We start from the raw sequence: 20,714 nt of genomic DNA, 5'->3' as shown, positions 1-20,714 counted from the left end.
TTTGGTATGCTGGTTTAGCTCAAAGTCACACAGGGAACTGTGACGCACGACGTTTGCGCACGACTGTGGCCCGAGTTAGGGCTAACGTCCTAACATTCTGCAAGTTGGCTCGTGGCTCGTGGCTCGTGGCTTCCGTTTTCGCAACCCGCAGCCCCTGACGCGGCCCCCAAGTCGTGAGTCTCTACTCGCTCATCCTTGTCTCAACCCAATCGGTACCTTTTCAGCCATCTTATGCCAATGAGCGGACAGGTATGACACGGAGGCTCTGCCACAAGAATACCTGACTGTCTGCAGACCTTCTAGCACGTATATACCATCACGAATGGCATGCAGAAATCCACCGTGGGCCGCATCAGGAAAAGCTCCCATCACGTCGGGTGTGAATGAATTCCAGCACCCAAGAACAAGTGGCGCGGCTTATCGCACATCACGAATGTAGCATGGATGAGACGCGTTGGATTTCCTGCTGACGGCGGCCGATGTCGTGGCTTTCGGGGGTTTCGAATCGCTTTAGCCGTTGGTCCTCTGCGCGCAGCTGTCGGACTGCGGCATCCAACATCTGGCTGCCGGCATTGCCCTTGTCAATGCGGTCGGTTTTGATAATGACCGACTAGTTAAGCAGACAGCGGGAGCAGCACGCAAGAAAAACGGTGGAGGGTAGGAGCCATGGTGAGTAGAGTATGTGTGCGAGCGAGGGTAGTCCGCAAGATAGGCAGGTGGAGGCAAAGCGAAGGGAACGCGCCGAAGGACACGCCGCGTTGGGTGCAGGCAAGGAGGAGAGGCAGCTGGGATGGAGGGTGAATGCAACGCGGCGTTGGCAGTAGGGAGCGGATGTTGAGTGAAGGGTGACCAGCGACGGGAGCCCTAGTGACCCTTTGACAAGGAATCAGTCTGGCTTCTTCAAGAGTTGCTCAGGTAAGAGCCAACGTAGGTTTCAGACATGCCGTCACGACGCCTCAAAGCTGTATTCGTGATTGTGATTCGTGATTGTGCTTGTGAGGAAATTCAGCTAACGTTGTTCGTGATAGGTCATCGGACCGACGTGGACGACTGGACCAGCCGAGGTGAGTGTATTTCTGCAGAGTGGCTTGCGCTGGCTTTGGCCTTGTTTTAGATTGAGGTCGACACTGGCTAGCACCGCTTGCGGACCGACGCTGTCTTGCGATAAGAAGCCATGCTCCGCATTGCAATCGTGAATGACATCCGAGGTGACCATGGTCGTGCGAGCACGTCTCTGCCCCGCACTCAACCAAATCACAACCGCACACGCCACGCCAGCTTGCAAACACAGATATACAAACGTCGAAAAGCATGTCCGAGATCGGAGCGATTGCAGCGTGCGAACTGACTTTGGCGACAGACAGAGCTCGGTGGCTTCGGTCATCCAAGAGATCCACAGTTGATGCGCCTCTGCCATGTGCAAGCTCGCGTGCCAAGTGGTTAGCTATAGCCTGAAGCTCGATAACGGGCGTGGTCGAAAAGCTACTTATACTCGTAGTTGCTGACAGACAAGATGCGCTCATTACCTTGATCGCTTCTCACCATCTCAAGCACAGAATGTTGTGGTCCAAGCTGTTCCCGCTCGCACTTGGGGTTCTGCTGACGTCTTCAAGTAGCTCGTTGGCGAATCCTCTGCGCTCACTTGCAACACACACCAGCGTTGGTCGAGTCAACGCAGCGCTGCATTCGCTCTTCACGTTGTACAACACCACTGATGGTCGCTTTGACACTTCCGCGTCCTGGTGGCTCACAGGGAATGCTCTGACCTCGGTGATCGAGTATACAGACAAGACCAAAGACTACCGTTTCTTTGCTCACATCCTCAACACGATCCATAAGCAGAAAAAGCCTCTTCCCTGGTGGCCATCTGGCGGTGGTATCTTTCGCGCGGATTCGACCGACGATACTGGCTGGTATGCGCTGGCCATGCTTAGGATGTTCGACATCACGCAAGACTGCAAGTACCTCGACTATGCTTTATTGGATGCAGAGTATCTGCAAAGCTTTGAAAGTGACAAGTGTGGCGGAGGTATCATCTGGGACATTCCATCTCGCAGTTACAAGAACGCGATCAGCAACGAGCTGTATCTGTCGCTCACCGCTGGACTTGCCAACAGACTGACGGACAAGAAGCAGGCTAAAAAATGGCTCAGCACGGCCAAGAAGCAGTACACCTGGTTCGTCAAGAGCGGCATGATCAACGCTCAAGGCCTCATCAACGATGGTCTCACCGACGCTTGCGTCAACAACAATGGCATCCAGTGGTCATACAACCAGGGTGTCATCCTAGGGGGCCTAGCCGAACTGTACAAGGCTGACAAGCAAAAGAAAGAGTATATCGATCTGGCCCAACGTATCGCTGACGCCGTCATCAACAGTGCGCAGTTCAACAGCGTTTCCGGAATCCTGGTCGACAAGTGCGAGGCCACAGCAAACTGCAACACGGACCAAGACGCTTTCAAAGGCATCTTTGTTCGGAATCTTGCCAAGCTCAACCAGGTTTTGCCACGACCAAAGTATAGGCGCTACATTCAGCATCAGGCAGAGGCGGCGTACAGCAACGATCGAAATGCGACCGACTTCTACGGCGTACAATGGACGGGTCCAGTGGGACACGCCAACGTGGGCACGCAGGGATCGGCAGTGAGCTTGCTCGTCGCCGCCTTGTAAGAAACAAGCACCAAGTTGAAATTGACGCTACGCATTGCCAGTTCCAGATTAAGCGCTATTCGAACGTCTCAAGTTTGAGACAAGTACGGTACGATTGAGCACCCTGCGTTGGTTCATGTCATGATTCGTGATGCGTGTTTGTTGCAGGAAACCGTGACATTGCATTCACGATTGCATCCGTTCCGCGTGTCTTGGAACCGATCGAGATACGAATCCAGCCGCGAAAGCGGGAGTTGAATGCAAAGCTGTTGGATGCCTGCTGACTATACAGTACAGTACAGTAATACGCAAGGCTCGTCAGTCACAGAGTCTTGTGAGCTCTGCCGGATAACTTGTAACGGCTCGCTAGTTGTGAGTCGTGAGTTGTGAGAATCACGAATCACGAATCGTGGGCGATGCTGAGCAGGACGACCAAAAAGTCGCCGCTGTGGGGTAGATCGATGTAACAATGGGAGCGCCGTGCATTGCCACGTGCACGTGCGACGCGTCATTCGTGATTCGTGTTCACAATTAGTTACTGCAAACGGATTCGTGATTCATGATTCACATGATTGACGATTGCCGATTCGTGATTTGAGCCTCGTGCCTGATCGTTGGCACAAGAACAGATGCGGCAAAGCACCAAGCAACCACGAACACCAAGGCAGGCATCTTGGTGCTTGTACCACTCGAAACCTCTTTGCTGTCGCTCGACATCCATCGGTGATAGCTCCGTTTTTCACGCAGCAGTACAAGTGGCAAGCCTACAGGGTGAAAGCATGATTCGGATACGACATCCTCAAGGCACCGCGTCTTTCAGAGTGGATGACAATGCCACAACACTGGGAGAATTACAAAGCTACATCGCTGAGCAATCCGGGATCGCGGCTTTGGACCAGGAGCTCAAGATCGGATATCCACCCAAGAGTTTGCATATCAGCAAGTTGAGCGAGAGTGTACTGCTGAGCTCTGAAAAGATAGGTATCAAGAAGGGTGAGCAGGTGATTGCTGCTCGAAAAGCAGGCGGTAGCGGTGCAAGCTCGAGTTGTGGTCCACAACCTTCTGCTTGTTCTTCCGCATCGTCTTTGTCTTACCCAACCACTTCGTTTGGTGCTATAGGCGCGCCCAAAGCCAACGTTTCGACAGCAACAGGACCGCGCACCTCCTACGGCCTAGGCGCACGAACACTTCAGGACGCACTTACCGCACGTGCGCCTGCTTCCTCCACATCTACCGCGTCTACCTCGTCCAAGCCCGGCAGTGTCGCCGATGGTAGCGTCTCAATCGCCATTGCATCCTCTCCTTCTTCGCGGCTGACACTCAAAGTTGTACCCGACGACAACTCGTGCCTGTTCAACTCGGTCGGATACGTGTTCACCCAGCGTCTCGGTTCGGATGTCTGCCAAAACCTACGCCAGACCGTCGCCTCCGAGATTCGATCCGACCGCGAAAAGTACCCCGACATTGTTCTCGGTCAGCCACGCGACAGCTACATCTCGAAGATCCTTTCGCCGACAACGTGGGGTGGGGCTATCGAGCTCTCGATCCTCTCACACCACTTTGGCGTAGAGATCGACTCGATCGACGTTGCGACGGGTAGCGTGCATCGTTTTGGAGAGGACAAGGCGTACGAAAATCGTGCAATCATCGTCTACTCTGGTATTCACTACGACGCTCTCACTCTCCAAGACGGGACGGACGAGACGACAGTGTTTCCAAACTTGACCGCAATTGGCTTAGACGAAACCGAGGATGAGGTGCTCAGCGCTGCCAAGCAATTGTGCCAGGAACTTAAGAAGCGGAGATACTACACGGACACGGCGAGCTTTAGCTTGAAGTGCAAAACGTGTGGAACAAAGCTCAAAGGCGAGAAACAGGCGGTGCAGCATGCCAAGCAAACGGGTCATGGTGATTTTGGTGAGGTTTAAAAGAGACCAACAGAGTCAATCACGGATCCTCCCAATTGAACCTCTATCAGACGCCTTGACCACATCTCTCCGCTTCCATCCGAATGTACGACGCTCCGTCTTTGTTGTTGGGAATCAGAGACACTTGCACCACCCTTTGTCGACGCAGAAGAACGTGCAGCAATCGTCAGTTACGAATTTCTTTTCTCCCTCCAAGCGCACCCTGCAGCCCCCGTCGTGATTGTTCCCGTAAGCTGGTCACCATAGTAGCGATTCCATGCAGGGCTGTGGATCTCGCAACACCAAGCCCCAGGTTCCGCGGATGCGGATGTTGAACTCTATTGCCCTTTGTCTTGAGCAGATCCATGCAGTCATCCGTCGGATTCCACCTGGTCCAGGCCAACCAGCGACCGGTCAATTTTCTGCATGGAAACCCAAAAAACAAAATAAATAAATAAAAAAAATTGAGAAGCGCAGCCAAGCCGGTCTTAACAAGATTCGTAAATAAATCATAAGTTAAATCACGACTGAACCGCCACGAGTCTCAGATTCGGTCAAACCACGTGGAAGTCGTGAGTCGTGATTGTCCCTTTGTTCGTGCAAATAACCGCACTTCATCGTTCGGCACAAGTTTCTTGACAGAGCTCGATGACGCATGAGTGGGTCAAATGGTATAGACAAAGCGAAGCAGGCAGGAGCCTTTGGACTCATAGTGGGACTGGCTACATGCGCTCGCCGAGCTAGCGAGTTAGCGGATAACAATCGTGAATGGGACCTGCACGCGCAAACGAGGGTGTCATATGGTGGTGCATTACTCCGGGCGCTAGGAAAGACGTGTTGGGCAATGAGCACGACCTCTGATGAAAGGGGCGGCGTCACTCTTTGTGCGTCGGAAAACTTGCTCGGCGAGGTGAGGCAGTTGCAGAGTCGCGCCGACGTGTGGTGGGGATTGCTACACGGCGTTTCGTGTTTCCTTTGTTCTTGTCAGCTACACGCCTCGAGCCCGACTCGTTCTGTATCCAACAAAGGCACCTGTCTCGACGAAAGCGTATAAGAGCTCCGTTGATGCACAGTCAAGCTATGCCGCATCTTGTCTAGAAAGCACGCTGTTCACTGAGGGCTCATCTTTTCTCTCTTCGCCACCATACTGTTCGCGTCAACATGACACTGCTCAGCACAATTGTTTGTCTGCTTTGCAGCCTGGTGGCGAGCATTAACAGCTCTGGCGCTGCTCCGGTCGCTTACTGTACTGGAAACTCCTGCGCAGCTTCGGCGCATGCTCCTCGCGCCAATTCGCCTCGAGTCACTCTTGCGCTCGGAACGGTGCAGGGTACCTCGCTCGACTACTCGGCGGAGCGCTTCACGTTGCCTTACGCACAACCACCAGTTGGACAGCTGCGTTTCGCCTCACCTCAACCACCCACTGCTTTCAATGCGTCGGTGTACGATGCTACACAGCTTCCGAAGGCGTGCATGCAGCAGCCAGATGAGCGGTACGGGATCTCGGCTGATAATGTCAGCGAAGACTGCCTGTACCTCAACGTCTACCGACCGTCGCGGCCGAGTAGTACGACGTCAAAATTGCCGGTCATCGTGTGGGTTCATGGAGGAAGCTTCTCATCGGGAGCCTCAACTGCACCGGGCTTGGACGGATCGTGGCTTGCTAGCCAGAATAACATCATTGTCGTGACGATTCAATACCGTCTGGGTATGTTTGGCTTCTTTTCTCCTAGTGCTTTTACCGACGGCTCAGCAGATACCTCTTCCAATGGTAAGATTCAAGGCAATCAAGGTGTACGTGATGCCATTCAAGCATTGCGCTTCGTTCACGACAACATGGCGAGTTTCGGTGGCGATCCGAATCGCATCACACTCGCTGGACAGAGTAGCGGAGCGCACCTGATTCGCTCGCTGCTCAACGCTCGATCGGCGTCTTGGCTTTTCCAGCAAGTCATTCTACATTCGGATCCGGCCAACTTTGGCACGCAGACCGCGCAAACGAGTGAACAAGTGAGCGACTTTGCGCTGCAGCAAACGGGCTGTTCGGATCTCGACTGTCTGCGATCCATTTCGGCCAACGATGTGCTGGGCGCTAGTACGGCGGCGGTGCAGGCAGGCCGAGACATTGATCCGTCCGTAGCCCTGACCGAGGTGTGGCGTCCTTTCATCGACTCACTCACCGGCACGGCTTTCGAAGAGAATCCCAGCGACGCTTTGTCTAGGGCAAAGCCGATCATCTTTACCAATGTCGAAAACGAAGGTGGCTCGGCTGTCGGTTCGTTGCTTCTGCCGACGGGCGCCGAGGCGCAACGTGCACAGTTGCGCAGTTATCCTATTTCGCTTACTCGCCAACAGTTGCTGGATCAGATGTTCAACAACGGTCGCGCAAGCACGCTCTCGAATGCATCGCAGTACGCGATCGACTCCAACACTTCCGCCTATCCTTCACCAGCACAAGTTCAGCTCTATTCGCAGAGCAAGGATGGCCTACGCCGCAACCTCGAAACGGTGCTCACACAGGGTATGTTCGTCTGCCCCACATGGAACAATGCTCAACGCTACGCTCCCGGAACGCCTGCATACGTGGCGCTGTTTCAACAAGGCGTGCAGTATCCTTCCAACGCGGCGAACGATTATTGTTCAGCCGACCGAAGGGTATGTCACGAGGACGACATTCAGCTCGTCTTTGTTGATCCGAGCAAGCTGACTGATGCGACGAAACAGAGCGTAGTAAAAGAGGTACAAGATCGATGGGTTGCATTTGTGAGGAGTGGAAACCCGAACACCGTCACCTACGGGGGATGGAGCACGGTGGATGCAGATCAGCAGACAGCAAGCGTGCTGAGGCTAGGAGCGAATTCCGCTTCCGCTTCCGCTTCATCGGCGTCATCGTCTGCAGTGGACCACGTTGCGCTGCAGACAGGTCAGTATGCGGGATGTGGTCAGATTTGGGGAAGTCAAGTCAAGTTTGATTGGCAACTGTATGGCTGAGCTGTTCTCACGTCAAGCCTTGTACCTGTGCATCACCGTCGTTACCGTGTTTCTTCCATACGATTGATTCGCGAATCGGGAGGTGGTTTTTGTCCCAGCCTGCTGACGACTGAGAAGACTGAGAGGCTCCGCTCGTGACGTGTGACTGTTATCCAGATATAGATCGGCTTCAATAATAACGCGATGTCCGATCTGATGGCGTGTGACATGAGATGTCGCAATTTGCAGACCAGTATACATTTCATGATTTTGCTTTGAGGTTTGTGCTTGGCATGGCTTGCTGTTAACTACAAATTTGTATTGCTTAAAGAAGGTGGAAGAACGAGCGCATTAAAAATTGATACTATAAAACAGAGCACGGGACAATCGCGAATGCAACAAAATATTGTACTGCGACTTGGACACGACAAGGAAGAGGCCGGCTTTGAAATTTGTGACTGTGAGCGGCTGCCGAGCGAGCGCTTCAAGCCAGCGTGAATCGATACTGTGCGCCGAATTTCGCAAGAAGAACACACAAACGTGAAAAGGTGCCGTGCTACACACACTCACGACTGCGGCGACAGATCAACTTGGCTGAACAGGCTCAACAAGCGTGAAGCGGGTGCCAACACGTTGCAGGTCATCACTGCTTCTTCCAACTTGACTTCCATCCAATCGGACCTCTTGCGATCGCTTTGTTGCACTAGGTATATGCCGTCGCCCGTTAGCGCAAGTGCTACTTCATCGATCCGTAGACTATCTCAAACCGCACGTCAGCTGTCCAACGGTATCTCTTTGATTCGCACCATGGCTTCCGCCCAGGACTTCAAGACTCGTGCTGTTGGCGCGCCCAACACGCTCGACTATCGTGTCTACCTCGAGAACACCAAGACCGGTGTGCCTGCGTCGCCGTTCCACGATGTGCCGCTGTTCGCCGATGAGAGCAAGACGATCCTCAACATGATTGTCGAGATCCCCCGATGGACCAACGCCAAGGTGGAGATCAGCAAGGAGGAGAACTTCAACCCGTTCAAGCAGGACACCAAGAAGGGCAAGTTGCGCTTTGTTCGCAACTGCTTCCCGCACAAGGGCTACATCTGGAACTACGGTGCCTTTCCTCAGACTTGGGAGGACCCGCACCACACTCACCCGGACACCAAGGCCAAGGGTGACAATGACCCGCTCGACGTCTGCGAGATCGGCGAGCAGGTCGGTTACACGGGTCAGATCAAGCAGGTCAAGGTACTCGGTGTCATGGCTCTGCTCGACGAGGGTGAGACCGACTGGAAGGTGATCGTGATTGACATCAACGACCCGCTCGCCAGCAAACTCAACGACATCGAAGACGTCGAGCGTCACCTCCCCGGTCTGATCCGGGCCACCAACGAGTGGTTCCGCATCTACAAGATCCCCGATGGAAAGCCCGAGAACCAGTTTGCCTTCTCCGGCGAGGCCAAGAACCGCAAGTACGCCACCGAAATCGTGCACGAGTGCAACGAGGCCTGGAAGAGGCTCATCAATGGCCAGGCAGATGCCGGCGAGATCAGCTTGACCAACTCGGCCGTCCAGGGCTCCAGGGCTTTCGTCAGCGCTCAGGACAACGCCGTGGCTAGTGTGCCCCAGGCCAACCCGCAACCGGCTGCTCCTATCGATGCTAGCATTGACAAGTGGTTCTACATCTCGAGCTCCTCCAACTAAGCTTTGGCTTGGAGCTTGCGGCCAGGCTCGTCGCATTTTTGCATTGGATGCATGTAGCCAGAGGCATCAGCTGCATTCACGATTTGTGTCGCATCGCAATCTTACATCATCTGTTGGCTTGATCAAGATTCGTCTGGTGTGATCTCTTAGAGTCTCTCTTGGCGGCTTATGTCCACGCGTGGTCTTTTCGAGCAACGAGGACAGGCCCAAAACACGGCATGTGGAACTGGACGTCTTGATTCAATTACAACTGTTGCTGTTGAAATTCAAGACGCTGCTTCTTGCGTCGTTTCTGTAGCTTTTTCTTTCGGTTGGCGGCTGCGTTGGCGTTCTTTGACTGTGGTTGCTGCTGCTGCTGCTGCTGCTGCTGCTGCGGCTCTTGCGCTTCGTCCTCCGCCTGTCCGTCGTCATCGACGTCATCTTGCTCCTGGAAAGGCCTCTTGTTTGCAGCAGTCTCTTGCTCGTCATGTTGGATTTGGTCGTCTCGAATAAAGCAGGCGACGAAAAAGCCGTTGCAGCTTTCGACATTCGGCTTGTCGCCTTCCCCTTTACCTCCAGGTATGCACCGAATCACACTCTCCGCCACATGGTGTTTGCCTGTACACGCGTCGGTATCGCCTCTGACCGGCCAAGTTGGGATCACGTGTTTGCGTGGTGCTAATTTCCAACCTCGGCTTTGTGCCTCATGCGTCTGTAGTGCGTTGATGACCACCAGCTCGTTCTCTTGCGCATGCACGCTGCAGGTGCTGTACACCACCTTTCGCAGCGCGGGGAATTTGAAAGCATGTCGAATCATGAGTTGCTGGAATTCCGAGAGCTGTCGAAGCCGTCTGGCGAGCTTGGTGGTGGTGTCGGAATCGAGAGCATCGGCGTCTAGGGGATCGTGTTCGACATCATCGTCTTCTTTGAGAAAGTCGAGACGGTTGACGATGCCACTACCGCTGCAACTGGGATCGAGCAGCATGTGCGTTACATTCGGAAAGTCGTCCGGGTTGGTTGTGAGAAAGTCTCTTCTGTGTGCAGTTACGTTTCCGTGCTGTGTTGGCTGTGGCCGAGGCAATGCAAGCGCACCCACTGCATCGAGTCGTTTGACGAGCGTTTTGTATCGGGCCGCGTCTCGTTCAAACGCATCAATACGGCCGTTTTCTCTTGTCGAGCCAGATTTGGAATGCATGATGGCAGAAAGATGGCTTGTCTTGTTGCCCGGAGCACTGGTAGCGTCAATCACACTACTGCCCGCAGGCGGATCCAGGATGTAGGCCGGGAAGCAGCTCGCCAGGTCTTGCATCACGATCCAGTTTTCGCGGTACATTTCGCTTTTCAGCAGAGCACTGGTAGCTTTCGGATGAAACGCGAGCAATCCAGCAACATGAGTTGACTCGGCAAACTGTTTGATACCGCCGATCTCGTCATCTCGCACATCCACCTGCGTGTAGCGGTTGTCCGAGAGCCACTGCAACACTTGGTCGCGAGTTGCGCGTAGCGGGTTGATGCGAATCCATCGCGGGATGCGTGCGGTCATCTGCTCGTACAGCGCGCCAGAACGCAGGTCCTGTATCCGCGATTTGCCGAGTCGGATCTGAAGTTTGACCAACGCGCTGTGAAGCGAAGGTCGATACCGCTCGAGTGTGAGCTTGGGTGGCCACGTCTTGCTCGCCTGAATGCCTCGCGCTTGAAACAGCAGATCGTGGCACAGAACCAGCAAAAGTGCTTGCTTGCTAGGATACTTGCCAGCCGCCTTCTTACCTTGCTGTTTGCCTGGCTTGTTCTTGTCTTTGACACTCGACGCACGAGCACGAGCAGGAGTAGCAGCAAGCGTAAAAATGCGTTCCTCGAGCTTCGCCACCCGGCACTCATCGATTGCGTGCATAAGTGCACTTCGATACGCCAACGAGTTGATCACGATCGCCAACACCCGCCCCGAATCAGCATGCGCCCCAGCTGCTGCTTTCACCGAACACTCATCCCCAAGCACCTGGTCAAGCGCTTGAGCCGACCGAACATAAAAGTCCGCCATACCTGTACTCTTGTCCTCCCAAATCCTACAATCTCGAGCAAGTCATGGTACAAAACCAACATCATCAATCTACCACCTCGCCAATCACGAATATCTTATTCGCGATTCATAAATCTTCTCAATTTTTCAAAATTCACGAATCGCTCCACATTTCGCCCCGCACTCGCCCGTGTTCCGCACATTCACAATTCGCGATTCTCGACCCGCGATTCTCGACCCGCTCACACATCACAGACTCGTACTGCTCGTTCTACACACCCGCTCGCCGCCGCTCAAGCATGCATCTCGCTGCTACGTGCTATAAAATAAATTGGGTATTGAAACACAAAAGACTCGGTACGCAAAAAAGACAGTGTAGCCTGCTCAGGTCACGCAACCCACCTCAGATATCGCCGCGAGCCGCAGTATGCGTTGCATTCGTTGTACCTGTTGCACCTGTTCCCGGCAGGACGTTCTGCAAGGCTGGCGCGGCTCGAGCGAGCTGGTTGACCAGATTATGGTCCTTGGCCTGTTCTGATACCGCAGGGGTAAAAGTGGTGCTGGGCGACTTGGAAAGTGCACCGCTGTTGATCGAGACTTTGCTGCTCTGTCGCGAAGGGGTGCGCTGCTCGTTCTTTGGTGGACGCGGCGGACTAGTTGGTGCTGCTACGGTGGAGTTCGAGTCTTGCGTAGCGTCTAGGGCTACGGATGTGCGAGCGCTGGGCAGCTCTTGTTGCACCAATCGATTTGGCCCTACATGATCGCCGTTTTGCGATTGCGAACCGATGGGTGTAGCGAAGCCAGACGTCTCTACGGATGGCGCCACGCTGCGTGTGGATACAGCGGTTGCTGGTCTTGCTACCACTGGCGACTCTGAAGTTGCGGCCTGCTCTTTGATCTGATCGACCCTTGCACTAACGGGATGAGACGATCCGGTGTCATTCGCTGCGGGATCAGCGCTTGCATTCAAAGCTTGTGGCTCGAGCGGCTTTTCGGGAGACGAAGCTGCGGCGAGATCCGAGAGATTTTTGCGCACCGAGCTTCTGCGCTGCGGAATGTCACGAGAGCTCGACGTCGAGGAAGCAGTGCCGCCGCCGCCACCATTGACACCAAGGGTAGGAGCAGGCTTGCGGTTGAGGCTGGCCGATTTACGAGCGGAAGTCAAGTCATCCGCAGCGGCAAACGTGGATGTCCGGAACGACTGGTTGCGAGAGGGTGGTGCTGGAGGCGGAGGAAGCATCTGAGACGGAGACTTGGATCCTGCAGCAGCAACTGTAGCAGCAGCAGCACCCGATGCAGAGTTGTTGGACAAGACCGAGGAGCTAGAGCGTGCTTCTTCGAAGATGGTACCGTTGGTAGCGGTGGCGAGGGGAGCTTCATCGAGGAGAGCAGTTTTCCTCTTGTGCGTATCCTCTAGATCTTTCAAGCTCTTGAGGCCAGTCGAGGTCTTGGAGACTTCGGCGGGAGTGGCAAAGGTGAACTGGTCGAGAGACTTGGGCAGATCGACCGAAGCTTCTTCGACAGCTTGCGAGTCTTTGAAGGTGGGGATCCATTGACGACGCTCTTTGAGGAATTTTTGCATGTCAATCGACGTAGCCGCAGCATCGGTGGGTTTGGAAATGTCGCGAGAGGTGAGATCGATCTGATTCCATTGAACACCTTTACCGGCAAAAAGGTCGGACGGACGTGAACCAGTAGGCAGAGCGGGAGACGGAGCGAGACTACCGGGGATTTCGCTACTCACAGCGTCAGCCAGCGGGGTACCCGATCCGGCAGGGACGCTCAACGATGGTACGACGGTGGTAGACGCGATCGTCGGAGTCGTAGTAGTGGCAGCGGTGGGGTGGACAGCAGGCTTGTTGAGGCTGGTTCGACTGGCACGTTTCGGGGCGACATTGTTAAAGTAGTCGGAGCCAGACGAATTCTTGTTCAACTGCGCGGGAGAGCCGCTGTCGATGCTCTGAGATCCCTTTCTTCGGGTGCTACCGAAAAACTTTTTCATACTGTTCGAGTTGCGTGGAAGGGGCGAGGAAGATTCGGAAGCGTTGACGGTGCTTCGACGGTTGTTTGCGAATTGGCCGAATTCGGGTGTGTCACCGATGGCGTCGGAGGCTTCCGAATGGCGATGGCGGGAGGTTGAGTCGGGTATATGTTTCGTGAAGCTGGACGAATCGGACAGAGTAGATTTACGAGACTTGAGACCAAAAATGGCCATACTTGCCGTTAATCTAGGCGTACCAGGAGGATGGATAATGAATCAAAAAAAAGCAGATGCTGTTGGCAAATTTACCAACAAGCCAGAAACAGCAAGCAGACGAGGAAGAGAGACGATGCCGTTTTTGACAGAAGCGGAGTCGGACGACGACAACGATGACCAGACGGGCAGCGACCAAGCGACAGAAGTACGAATTTGAGCGTGATCGTGCGGATAACAGTGAATAGAGGTGAACGACCCAGAATGAGCCGAGTGTCGACAGCAAGCGAATCGAGGATTCGGATGGGCTCTCTAGGAAGTGGAGATACTGATGTGCAGCTCGTGATCGATCGAGCAAAGCGAGTGTGATGAAGCGATGATGGTGGCGCTCACAACATGTGTGACATGTAGAACAAGAAAGCGCAAGTGTGGGTCAGATTCGTGATTGCCAAAGCCAACAAAGAGGGAAAGCGGAGAAAGAGCGCCAGAGGCTGCAGTGGATCTGTGATTGATTTATTCACGATTTGGCTTAGAAGATGTGTGTGAGCGAGGGGAGAAGTCGTGAATAGAGCGTGCGTGCGTGTGTGCGTGCGTGCGTGCGTCAGAGCAGTGCGTGCGTGTGCATTGACCGACCATTCTTGATTGGGCTGACTGCTCTTGGTTGTCTCGCCTACCTTGATAGAAAGGCTCTTTGCCTGGCGCCGAAGGGAAGCCACCCACTTTGTCCCTGCGCACGCCGCAACGCAAAATAAAATCTGTGTACCGTGTTTGACATTCACAGATTCAGACGGCAAGCTCACGGCTCATGGCTTATGGCTCAAGGCTCACGCTCCCTCCCATTCGCGAGATTGACGCCTTATTCAGGGTATAATCACAATATATTATAAAAAAGAGATTCAGAATGATATTTAAATGTTATTCAATATAACTTACAGTAAGTTAGTTACAAGCTGGGCTGGTTCGAGCGCATGCGTGCGTGCTTCTGCCAAGTGCTGCCAGGAAGGTCCGCAACTTGGCGCTGCGAGACAGAGACTTGTTGGCGGACAAAAGGACCACGTTGAACAGGCAGAAGCTCTACAACTTTCCCGCTACGGTTCACAGTTGTTCATATGTAATTGAGACTAATTTGCGGCTTCATCTCATGTGCAAGACGTGAGTGTGTACCGAAACGATCGGTCTTCAACATGACGCTCGCTGCCATGCTTCTGCTTCGTCTCGGCCAAGAAAAGTCGGAATCAAATCGTAAATTAATCGGGCTTTTATCGGCCCAACTTCTCCCGATTTGAGTCGACTTTCTTGCCTTTTTGGACTCACAACGGTGACTTTGAGAAGAAGCTGGAAGAATGCGCAGTTCTGGCCAAAAACGAAGGTGGCTTTACTTTAGCTGTCTGCTTTCAGGCGCGCGTGTGCTTCTCAGCGTGAGTTGCTTGCTTTGAGTTGAGAAAAGCGGGCGCAGAGTCAGTCGTGAGTGAGTCGCAGCTTCGGTGTTGCTGCTGAGCTTGAGCAAGCGAAAAAAAGTGTCACTCTCGACAAAGTGTTTGTCGTCAAGTATCCCCGACCGTTCCACCACCAACACGATACGATTCGTGATTGCAGCTTCAGCTTCTCTTTCTGTACACTAGCCTCCTACGCATCCCATCAGAAGCGCATCGTGGTCACACTTGAACTCGGCATTTTCAGCGCTTGGGACATTGTTTTGTCACCAACAAGGTTCTCTCTGTTGATCATCATCTCCACCGATTTCACCACGTCGCCATCATGTCGGGACAGCAACCCGTGTTCGTCATGAACACCGGTCCAGAGCGACAGACCGGACGTAAAGCTCAGATTTCCAACATTACCGCTGCCAAGACCGTCGCCGATGTTATTCGAACCTGTCTCGGTCCCAAGGCCATGCTCAAAATGATCCTCGATCCCATGGGCGGTATCTTGCTCACCAACGACGGCAACGCCATCCTGCGTGAAGTTGAGGTCGCTCACCCCGCTGCCAAGTCCATGATCGAGCTCAGCCGCACCCAGGATGAAGAGGTAGGTGACGGCACCACCAGTGTCATCATTCTGGCTGGTGAGATTCTCGCGCAATCCTTGCCTCAGCTCGAACGAAGTATCCATCCCGTCGTCATCATCTCGGCATTCAAAAAGGCGCTCGCAAGAGCACTCGAAATCGTAGAGGAGATCTCTGTGCCTGTCGATGTCACCAACGACAAGGATATGCTTGCGCTCATCAAGACTTCCATCGGCACTAAGTTTGTCTCGAGATGGTCCGAGCAGATGTGCAAGCTCGCGCTCAAAGCCGTCCGCACCGTAGCCATGGTCGACTCCACCGCTGGCTCTTCGGCGAGCAGCGATCCTAGCAAAACGGTCGATATCAAGCGCTACGCTCGTGTTGAAAAGGTGCCCGGCGGAACTATCGAAGATTGCCGAGTTCTGGACGGTGTCATGCTCAACAAGGATGTCACGCATCCCAAGATGAGGAGACGCATCGAGAATCCACGAATCATTCTGCTCGACTGCCCGCTTGAGTACAAAAAGGGCGAATCGCAGACCAACATTGAAATCACACGCGAGGAAGACTGGAACAAGATCCTCGAGATCGAAGAGCAGCAGATCCAAGCCATGTGCGAAAAGATTATCGAGTTTCAACCGGATCTCGTCTTTACCGAGAAGGGTGTTTCCGATCTGGCGCAACACTACCTGCTCAAAGCTAACATCACGTGCATTCGACGCGTGCGCAAGACGGACAACAACCGTATCGCTCGTGCTACGGGCGCTACGATTGTCAACAGGGTCGATGATCTGCGCGATGCGGATGTGGGGACTCGATGTGGGCTCTTCCACATTGAAAAGCTCGGCGACGAGTACTTTACCTTTTTGGAAGAGTGCAAGGAGCCCAAGGCGTGTACAATCCTGCTGCGTGGGCCGAGCAAGGACATTTTGAACGAGATCGATCGCAACTTGGCTGATGCGATGGCTGTGGCGCGTAATGTGGTGTTCAATCCACTGTTGGCACCCGGAGGAGGAGCTACCGAGATGGCGATTGCGTATGGGCTGTCCGAGTATGCCAAGGAGCTCGAAGGCGTTGAGGTGGGGCCCATCCGTGCGGTTTCGGATGCTATGGAGGTGATTCCACGTACGCTTATTCAGAACTGCGGTGGTAACGCGATCAAGACACTCACCACGCTGCGCGCCAAGCACGCAAACGGCCAGCACTCGTACGGCGTCGATGGCGAAACGGGCAAGGTGGTAGAGATGAAAGAGTACGGCTTGTACGAATCGGCCGCCGTGAAAATTCAGACGCTCAAGACCGCGATCGAGTCAGCCTCGTTGCTGCTCAGAGTCGACGATGTCGTTTCCGCCAAGAGGGCAAGACAGCCCGGAGGCGGCGCTGCTCCAGGCGTCCAAGCTCCCGACGCCGGCATCCCCGAAGACGCCGCCCCCGACATGCCCCAGATGTAATCTTTGACCACTTGGTCCACACCAACACAACCCCCATTTTGCCCAACTCTCATCACGCCACACTCGTTCCTTGTGACTGCCAACTTCATTCCCACCACCCTCTCATCAGTCGCGTGCAAAACCGTACTGCCGAGCTGAGTTGCAAAATCAACCAAGGTTCTGCCTGAAAAGAAAGTGCAAAAACGTGAAACGTACAAAAAAAAAAAGAATGTGCAATGGGATGAACGAGAACAAGGTGTAGCTGACAAGCATCAAGCCTTGAGTGTGGCGGGTGGGGTGGTGGATGCCGGTGGAGTGGCTGTGGCCTTCTCCTTGCCCTGGTCCTTGCCAGTATCGACGAGCTCCTGGCCATCCCTCCCCCTCCAAATGCCGTCCCTCTGATCGACCATGCCGTACAGCTTGGTGCTCTGATTACGCGTGAGTGCCGCCATCCACTCGTCGACAATCTGCTTCGAGTCCACCATGACATTGATCTCTTGCGAATGGAACCAGCTCTGCGTGTCCTGATTGCCACTGCCCAACACCGCCACCTGGCCATCAAACGCTGCAAATTTGACGTGGCAGTTGCGCTGCTTCCTGACAGCGTTGAGCGGGCGCGTCATATCTTTGCCCGTGTACCAGTACACCTCGAGGTACTTTTCGTCGCCCTTACCCTCGCGACGCAGCTGGCGGTAAAAGCCAGTGACCACTTGCTCGTTGGTGCCGCCCTGGAAAGGCATGGATTCCGACTTGTCGTTGAAGCCTAGATCGAGCCACAGCTCGACGGTGACGTGCCTGCGCACTGCTGCGAGCACAGCAGCTTTGATAGGAGAGGCATTGAGCGTCGGCGACTGGATGAACACGTGCTTCTTGGCATATCGGAAACCGGCGAGCCACGCAGCATCTTGTGGGTTGCGAATGTCACTGTGACCAGGCGTACCGTGCGGTCGTCGATTCACCAGTGCCATAGGCACCGGCTCGTGCGGCTTGTGAAAGACATAAGGCTGGAAATCCAGCACGTCGTTGAGTGCAGATAGCTTTTCGTCCGACAGCTGCTCGGCTTTGATCTCGCCTTGCACCTTCGAGTTGTTGGCAAAATCGAGCGACTTGGTGATTGCACTCAACCGCTCGGCCGCTGACGATTTCGAGATTTGTGAAAGTGTGCGACGGTGCACTCGTCGATAGCCAATCGAACCCGGCACTTCCTCCTTCTCCTTGGCTGTCGAAGATTCAGTAATAGCCTCCTGCCTGGTCTGCAAAACGCCATCGCTGATCGCAGGAGCAGCACTGATTGCGCTATCCTCGGAGGATGGCTGTGTCGTTTTGCCAACTGCCTCATCCTCAGCAGCGGCAAGGTCCTTGCTGACGGCAGGTGCGGCCTCATCACTGCCAACACTGCTGAGGGCCGGCTTCGGACTCGTCGAGCCGTCGTCGATGGCTGTATGGCTACGAGCACCATCGAGACTCTCCTCTTCCACTTCGATGGATCCACGCCAATCGAGCTGCTCGCCGTGGTCTTCCTCTGCTACCGCCGTGGGCACATTGACACCAGAGGCCAATGCCGCCTTTGGTCGAGGATTGCGTCTCACAGCCTCGGCCACATTCTTGGAGCTACTCTGACCGAGACCGAACACCTCGAGGGCCCCCTCGGCCCATGCAGGTGGCTTGTGGCCTTCTTTTTTCATGAGCGCTTCGACCATGTCGGCAAAGTTTTTCTTGTGATGTGGGGGCTGAGTGGGCCCTGCTTTGTCGTGAGGTAGTGGCTCCGTGTCTGATTTGTCGGCTTTGTTCGAAGTACTGCTCTGAAAGTGGCTGAAGCGCTCGCCCAGCACCTTTTGAGCCCACAGAGCACCAGCATTGCGAGCGGCTTTCTCGCCGTCAACGTGCTGATCGTTCGTTGGAAAACGAATCGCGGGTGCAGCGCCCTTGGTAGCGCCGAGGCTGTCGCGACGCATAACCTGGTCGACGACGTCACCAAAGTGGAAGGACATGGGGCTCTGCATGCTTCTTTCCTTTTCGACTTCGGTGGCGGTGTCCTCGTCGTGCAAACGTTGCCTGACGTTGAGTGCGAGCTGCTTAAGCTTCTCGACGGTGAGTGAGGGAAGAGTGCTCTGGCTACCCGTCATAAAGGCGGCCGGTGAAGGCGCGACGGGGGCAGGAGCGGTGAGACAGGGAAGAGGAGGTTGAAGTGGATTGCCCCAGCTGATGAGCGCGTGGTCGTAGACCGAGTTGACAATGTCGCCCTCGAGTCGAACGCAGGCTTCGACGTTGGGACGATCCTGGATGTTGTTCGAGTTGATGAGAGCGACCTGACGATCGACGATGAGCAGCTTTGCGTGGAAGGTACCCATCAAGGGGCGGTGATAGTTGAGAATCTCCATGGTGAGGTTGGGAATTTCGTTCTCTGTAGGGAGGCCGTTGGCCTTCCACATACTTGGTGGAACGGGTTTGCGCAGACGGAAGAGATCGGCCAAGGTTTGAGGACCACGGTCCCACATGAGTTTGACGACGACACGTTCTTCAGCGGTGGGTGGACCGAGCTCAATGTCTTGGTCATCATGCGTGAATCCGTCGTGATCCTTCTCTGTACGTGAGATGGAGCCAGGTGCGCCTTGTTGATGGAGTAAATCGGCTTGCTGTTTGGCTGCTTTTTCTTGCTGGGGAGTGTGAGATGGATTGGCGGCGGAAGTGGACTGGCCATTGCTTCGAGCATCCAGCGCTTGACGTTTGCGTCGTTGCTGAACGCGCCTGTTGAGCTCTCGAAGCGCGTCGGCAATGCGATCGACATTCTTGCCGCCCTGCCAGTAGTTTGTGAGGAGAATGACCTCCCTGCGTGCAGCGACGATGCAATCATAGTAGTGACCGATAATATCTGGGCCGGTGGAAAAGATGGAAAGAGGAGCGATGCCAGTGGTAGCAAGAAGAGGGGGCGAGACAACACCAGACATGGGGTTGCGGGGAAGCGGAAGGAGACAATCGGCCAGGATCATGAGGTAGAGTCGAGATGGCCCGCCTTGATCGGTTGGTTTGTATCCGTATTTGAGACGGACAAGTTCGAGCTCTTGATCATCTGGCTCGCGGTTGCTATGATGGACGGCACCCTTGTCCCACACCCAATGTTTGCCTCTGCCTTCTTCGAGCTGCTCTTTGATCTTGAAACGAAGGACGCCTCGTTTTGCAGCCGAGGGGACAGGAAAGAGATGCTTTGCGGCAGCCGAGGGAGCGAGGGCGGGATCAGCAGCGACTGCGGAAGTAATGGTGGGTTGAGAGGATTGTGGCCTCGCATCTTGGAAGGGACCGACTTGGGTGCCGGCGGAGCGATGCGCCTTCTCTGTCGCCTCGTCCCGGATGTGTGAGGATCCACATATGGGCATTTTGATTGAACGCTAGCGCGGCGTTGAGTCTATGTGCAGAAGTTCGCCTTTCTAGGTATCGAAATGGGCTGGCACAGTTGCAGAGGACTTAAGTAGCGTATATAGATTGTGCAGTGGGACGAAACAGGGGACACGGTAGACAGCAGTAGCATGTAAGAGACGTAGTGTAGGCAAGCTAAAGGCGATCTTGCTGCTTGCTAAGAGATTTGAGAGCGCTCAGAGATGAGTGGTAGACGTAGGGATTTGACGGAGGGAAAGAGAGTGTGGAAGCTAGATGGTGAAGGACGAAGAGGTATGTACTAAAATAAATGAGATGGAGGACCAGACAATTTCGGCATTGAGCGTCATTCGCGATTCACACTGCAGGTTTGAAAGTGGACAGTCGCTACACCGCATTCCGTGATAGAACAGCGCACAAGCGAGGCGGCGCCTCTGCCTCACCTGTACTCTCTCTCTCTCTCTCTCTCTCTCTCTCTCTCTCTCTCTCTCTC

The 20,714-nt window shown here is 54.4% G+C and overlaps 8 protein-coding genes across 8 annotated transcripts; 5 read left to right on the top strand and 3 right to left on the bottom strand.

The window, feature by feature from the left end:
• Positions 1–1,557: 1,557 nt before the first annotated feature.
• Positions 1,558–2,670, top strand: UMAG_06073 (uncharacterized protein; the record flags this gene model as incomplete). The annotated part of the gene is made up of 1 exon (XM_011394132.1): positions 1,558–2,670. The coding sequence occupies one exon, from the start codon at positions 1,558–1,560 to the stop codon at positions 2,668–2,670; it is 1,113 nt and encodes a 370-aa protein (XP_011392434.1).
• A 758-nt stretch (positions 2,671–3,428) lies between these two features.
• On the top strand, positions 3,429–4,577 carry UMAG_06072 (uncharacterized protein; the record flags this gene model as incomplete). Its single annotated transcript, XM_011394131.1, has 1 exon — positions 3,429–4,577. One exon carries the CDS (start codon positions 3,429–3,431, stop codon positions 4,575–4,577), a length of 1,149 nt encoding a protein of 382 aa, XP_011392433.1.
• A 1,140-nt stretch (positions 4,578–5,717) lies between these two features.
• UMAG_06071 (uncharacterized protein) lies at positions 5,718–7,547 on the top strand (the record flags this gene model as incomplete). Its single annotated transcript, XM_011394130.1, has 1 exon — positions 5,718–7,547. The coding sequence occupies one exon, from the start codon at positions 5,718–5,720 to the stop codon at positions 7,545–7,547; it is 1,830 nt and encodes a 609-aa protein (XP_011392432.1).
• Positions 7,548–8,237: 690 nt separating this feature from the next.
• UMAG_06070 (putative inorganic diphosphatase IPP1) lies at positions 8,238–9,224 on the top strand (the record flags this gene model as incomplete). Its single annotated transcript, XM_011394129.1, has 1 exon — positions 8,238–9,224. The coding sequence occupies one exon, from the start codon at positions 8,238–8,240 to the stop codon at positions 9,222–9,224; it is 987 nt and encodes a 328-aa protein (XP_011392431.1).
• Positions 9,225–9,468: 244 nt separating this feature from the next.
• Positions 9,469–11,241, bottom strand: UMAG_06069 (rRNA (cytosine-C5-)-methyltransferase RCM1; the record flags this gene model as incomplete). The annotated part of the gene is made up of 1 exon (XM_011394128.1): positions 9,469–11,241. One exon carries the CDS (start codon positions 11,239–11,241, stop codon positions 9,469–9,471), a length of 1,773 nt encoding a protein of 590 aa, XP_011392430.1.
• Positions 11,242–11,623: 382 nt separating this feature from the next.
• Positions 11,624–13,435, bottom strand: UMAG_06068 (uncharacterized protein; the record flags this gene model as incomplete). Its single annotated transcript, XM_011394127.1, has 1 exon — positions 11,624–13,435. One exon carries the CDS (start codon positions 13,433–13,435, stop codon positions 11,624–11,626), a length of 1,812 nt encoding a protein of 603 aa, XP_011392429.1.
• A 1,737-nt stretch (positions 13,436–15,172) lies between these two features.
• Positions 15,173–16,870, top strand: UMAG_06067 (putative chaperonin containing TCP-1 complex subunit CCT3; the record flags this gene model as incomplete). Its single annotated transcript, XM_011394126.1, has 1 exon — positions 15,173–16,870. One exon carries the CDS (start codon positions 15,173–15,175, stop codon positions 16,868–16,870), a length of 1,698 nt encoding a protein of 565 aa, XP_011392428.1.
• A 251-nt stretch (positions 16,871–17,121) lies between these two features.
• Positions 17,122–20,223, bottom strand: UMAG_06066 (uncharacterized protein; the record flags this gene model as incomplete). The annotated part of the gene is made up of 1 exon (XM_011394125.1): positions 17,122–20,223. The coding sequence occupies one exon, from the start codon at positions 20,221–20,223 to the stop codon at positions 17,122–17,124; it is 3,102 nt and encodes a 1,033-aa protein (XP_011392427.1).
• Between the last annotated feature and the right edge of the window lie 491 nt (positions 20,224–20,714).

The sequence above is a fragment of the Mycosarcoma maydis genome, chromosome 21 (genome assembly GCF_000328475.2).
Source record: "Mycosarcoma maydis chromosome 21, whole genome shotgun sequence".
NCBI lineage: Eukaryota > Fungi > Basidiomycota > Ustilaginomycetes > Ustilaginales > Mycosarcoma > Mycosarcoma maydis.
The sequence above is the reverse complement of the archived record's forward strand: the minus strand, read 5'-3'. Positions and strand labels throughout refer to the sequence as shown.